At 34.7% G+C, this 4,683-nt stretch overlaps 1 protein-coding gene across 1 annotated transcript; it reads left to right on the forward strand.

Moving 5' to 3' along the window:
* The first annotated feature begins 330 nt into the window (after positions 1–330).
* LOC104226395 (probable calcium-binding protein CML21) lies at positions 331–4,334 on the forward strand. The gene is made up of 6 exons (XM_009778388.2): positions 331–570; positions 646–697; positions 1,628–1,874; positions 1,995–2,197; positions 3,026–3,200; positions 3,952–4,334. The coding sequence occupies exons 3-6, from the start codon at positions 1,679–1,681 to the stop codon at positions 4,059–4,061; spliced, it is 684 nt and encodes a 227-aa protein (XP_009776690.1). The 5' UTR covers positions 331–570; positions 646–697; positions 1,628–1,678; the 3' UTR covers positions 4,062–4,334.
* The last annotated feature ends 349 nt before the right edge of the window (positions 4,335–4,683 follow it).

Consider the following 4,683-nt stretch of genomic DNA (forward strand, 5'->3'; position numbering starts at 1 on the left):
TAAGAAAGTTGCATCAAATTCTAGGGAAAATTATGGGGCCCATGTATAAAAGGTTGGAATTAAGAGCAAAGGAAAATAGCATGGTGTAAAACTGCAAATGCAGATAAAGTTAGTAAAACGTTGTATTATACAATGTTTTACATTAAAAATTAATTTTTTAATAAAATACAGTATTATATTACGTTTTAGGTAAAAATGTATTTTTTTTTTAACCCCAAAAAAATATATTTTGTGCCAAAAATGGCACTATTTCAGTTTCGGGCTCCACGAATGAATAAGAGAAGGAAGAAAGGGAGGGTACGTGGTGGGTGATGCGCAAATCTAGGAGTTTGAGATCTTCCACTCAAGCCCACCCACACGAGAGACCTACAATTTTGTACTAAAATAATCAACCTGACAAAAAGCTTCAGCTGTACCCCACGTGTCCCTCCCACCCACCCCACCCACAAGAGTTGCTTTCTCTCCCTCCCCTTCCACTAATTTTCAAGATTTTCCTTAAAACATCAGTTATTTGGTGATTTGGATTCAGTTTCTTTTTTTTTTTCAGCAGAAAAAGCTATTAAAAAAAAGGTTCCATTTTTGTGTATTATAATTTAGCACAATATTTTGTGCTTGTCACTTTTGATTGTTGTTTTCTTGTTTCAGTTTAGAAGAAGACAGAAGAAAGCTTTTATCTTTTCAGTTAGCAGAATTTAAGGTTAGATTCTCATGTTTTATTCATCCTTAAAAGTTTCTGTTTTTTGGTTTGTCATTGTTTTTGTTTTCTTGGTTAGGAAACAGAAGGATAAAAAAAAGAAGAAAATTTGGAATCTCCCAACTTTTTATCCTCAAAGAAATAGAAAAAAGAAAGGAATAGAAATATTTTTTTTTTCCTTTTGATTATTCAATTTTAACTCCTTAACAATGATTAACTTATAAAAATGAAATCTTTTACTTTGTTTTGAGGCTATTGTCATACCGTGATTTGGGTATTTCAAGATTCAATTTTTATTCAGCCTCATATGAAGATAAAGGGAATATAATTTGAACTGAATCCTTGGAAATTAAACTTATTTATTGATGTATATGACTATTGTTGGAACTGAAAATAATATGCAATTCCCTAGTTTAATTTATCAAGATTTCTGCATAAATCGCACTGGATTTAAGTTATATACATTGACAGCATAATGGATTTTTTTACGCCATCAGTGTAATTTAACTTGTTACTTTAACATTTATTCTTGGTTACCACTCAATTTTATTAATTAGGGTTAGTTATCTACGATTACCTTTGAAATGGGATGATCGTGTAAATATTTTTTACACCATCAGTGCATAGAACATAAAGTTAATCTTGATCGTGTAATTTATTTTTACACCATCCGTGTATATTACTTAAAGTCAATCATTTTTGGTTAGTTGTGTTATTCTCTTGTTCAACAATTACATAGTCATACCAAATGTTTGCTGAAATTTCTGTATCAAAATGAATCAATCAATTATATCCCAACCCAAAGTAGTTTGGATCAGTTATATGAATAAAGTGTTTAATAAGATTTTATGCTACTGGGTGTAATGATACTCGTATCTTTTCGCCTTATTTGTTTGATTCTTACTACTAGTAAGACCTGTTTAAACCTTACAGATTGTGGAGCAAATTGGAGCAGAAGTTTAGCTCTCTCACTTTTGACGTATAATGGGAGGTGTATTGGGTAAGAATGAATCTCCCCGGGCTTCTGTCCCGGAGACAAAACTCGAGGCCAAAATAACCGAAGCAATGCAGCGGAGGGAAACTGAAGGAAGTTCCATAAAATCATTTGATAGCATAGTCCTAAAATTTCCCAAAATCGACGAGAACTTGCGAAAATGCAAAGTTATATTCCAGGAATTTGGTAGGTTGGCTGCATATCCTTTGTCGTTTAATTAAATTTACAAAACCGCTCGTCTTTTACAAGGAAGAAAGAATGAACAACTCTAAGAATCTGAGAAGAGTTGTCTTCTTTTGTTTGTAGATGAAGATAGTAATGGAGCAATAGACCCACAGGAGTTGAAACACGCTTTTGGTAAACTGGAGATTAATTTTACCGATGAAGAAATCAGTGATCTCTTTGAAGCGTGTGATATTAATGAAGATATGGGAATAGAATTCAGCGAATTCATCGTTCTTCTTTGTCTTGTCTATCTTTTGAAGGATGATCCTACTGCTCTGCATGCTGTATCCTGTTCACCTATATATATTTGTGAAATTTCATTTCTTCTTGATTTTCAGGTGTCCTTGAATCTGATTAAAGAAAATTGGTAAATTATTTAGTTCATCCATTTTAGGACCGGAGATGAATTTAAATGGGGAACATGGTGAGTGACGACTCATATAGCCGAACACAAGTCGTTTAGGATTGAGGCGTAGTTGTAGTTGTTGACTATCCTCGGAGAATATGATTGTTTAATCAATGTTCTGATGTTTGCAAAATCCTAAGTTTTGATAGTTCGCTTTGGTGTCAGAAGTGCCAAGAATTATAATTGTCTCTTACTAGAGGCGGAGCCAGGAATCGAACTTTAGGGGTTCTAAATTCTAGGAATAGCGACATCAGGTGTTAGTAACTGGGTTCTGAATTTTGATTTTTGTACATATTTACTGGGTATGTTGTTGTTGTACATATTTAGTGAGTTTCTTAATACAAATATAGGGTTTGCAGTAAAGCTACTAGGTTCAGCCGCACCTGTACGTCGGCTTCTAGCTTCGTGTGTATATAAAAAAAATATTGTATATCTCTTATTTTTATATAGTTGCATGAGAATTCATAACTTAGTTAATGCTTTTAAAGAAAGGATAGGAAAAACTCTCTTATTTTCAAGCGACACGGTAATATTCAAAGATTCATTATCTGCTTACATGTTCTCTGGGGATGGATTCCGTCTTCTGAGCAGTCTGTAGCCCTCCATGAGGAATTACATTTCTAAATGGTCAGACCACACCCCCCCCCCCAAAAAAAAAAAAAAAAAAAACCGCCAGCAAAGTTGTTTTTTCCTTGACCAAATACAGAAATCACGGATGGGACTACCAAATCTGGAGGTGGCATTTGAAACACTTGTTGATGCTTTTGTGTTTTTGGACAAGAACAAGGATGGTTATGTAAGCAGGAATGAGATGATTCAAGCAATTAATGAAACAACATCAGGAGAAAGGTCTTCTGGTCGAATAGGAATGAGAAGATTTGGTAAGTTCTCTCTTGTCTCTCTCCCGCTCTCTCACATACAGTAGGTAGAGACTCGAATTTGTATAAATATGTGTTGATTTCACTTATAGTAGTCCGATCACAAGTGGCATGAAAGAAAAGCTTGAAAAATGCTGTTCCATAGAGACATCGCTACACTAATTTTTTATTATTTCTGGTTAAGATCATCAGTCAGTGATGCATGCTAGGTAAACGTTCTTTTAACCAAATATTTTTTTCTGCTGAAGACTAGGTTTTCAAAGAGTTCTTGCCGCTATGAACCGGTTGTTCAATTTCATACTAGAAAATACAGCCTATGCTATAGATTATCTACAGTATTTTGGAACAATAAATTTCGCGAGATGTACGTGGTGTCTGAAAAATTATGAGTGAAGCAGTCTTTATGGTAGAAAAGATAAAGTATGATGCAATCCACATATTAAGCGTGCAATCAAAGAGAACTTGTTCAATACTTGTCTGAGTCACAATGTGCTTCTCAGAATACACAATCAATCCTGTCTATTCTTGTGTCTTGCTTGCAATTTGATTTGGTCAATATATATGTACTGAAATGCGATATTTGCGCTCATAGGGACTTGATGAGGAAACTAAATCAAGTTCGAAGAAAAGAAATGATATTAGTTCTATGTTTTATAGGCTTTATTATATGCCGTCGGTAGAGTTTAGGTAATACTCTATACATTTACTCGCTCATATATTTCAGTTTGTAAAGCCCCGTCTTTTTGTTTTGTAGAGGAAATGGACTGGGACAAAAATGGAATGGTGAACTTCAAAGAATTCCTTTTTGCTTTTACTCATTGGGTAGGAATCGAGGATAACGAGGATGAAGAGGGAGAAGAGTAAGATTTCAACAGAATTTTTATATATATAGGAAGAGCGAGAATGAAGCTTCACAATGACCATGAAGGCATGAACCCGAGTTTCCTTGACTTTTGCAATAAACTAGTTGTAGCAGTGGGAGTATGTCGATACTTTTATGATCACTCGTGTAAATGAAGCCTCGACTCCCTAGTACTAGCATGCGAATAGTGTTGTGTTGCGGAAGCAGCTTTAACTTTGATTTATCCATTTTGTACAATTAAGTTCGCTGATTGAACTAAAACTAGTTACTGCTTGTGTCGTTACTGTTTCCTTTTGCATCTTTCCTTGAGTCGAGGGTCAGTTGGAAACAGTCTCTCTACCCTCACAAGGTAGGAGTAAGGTCTGCGTACATGCTACCTTTTTCGGACCCCACTTGTGGAATTTTATTGGATTGTTGCTGTTATTGATTGAACTACAACTAGGTGACAAAATGCTTGATTTTCCAGGATTAGCATGCACAAATTCTCAGGACTGTGAGCTTCAGGTGTTTGTATTCAAATTTAAGAAATTGTTTGTGATTTGACATTCCAGTTGTGATCTCTACACTATTATCAGATTTAAGTGCATAACCTTCATTTAGCAAAATATATGCTTTTGGTTTCTC

Source organism: Nicotiana sylvestris, chromosome 8, assembly GCF_000393655.2.
Source record: "Nicotiana sylvestris chromosome 8, ASM39365v2, whole genome shotgun sequence".
Classification (NCBI taxonomy): domain Eukaryota; kingdom Viridiplantae; phylum Streptophyta; class Magnoliopsida; order Solanales; family Solanaceae; genus Nicotiana; species Nicotiana sylvestris.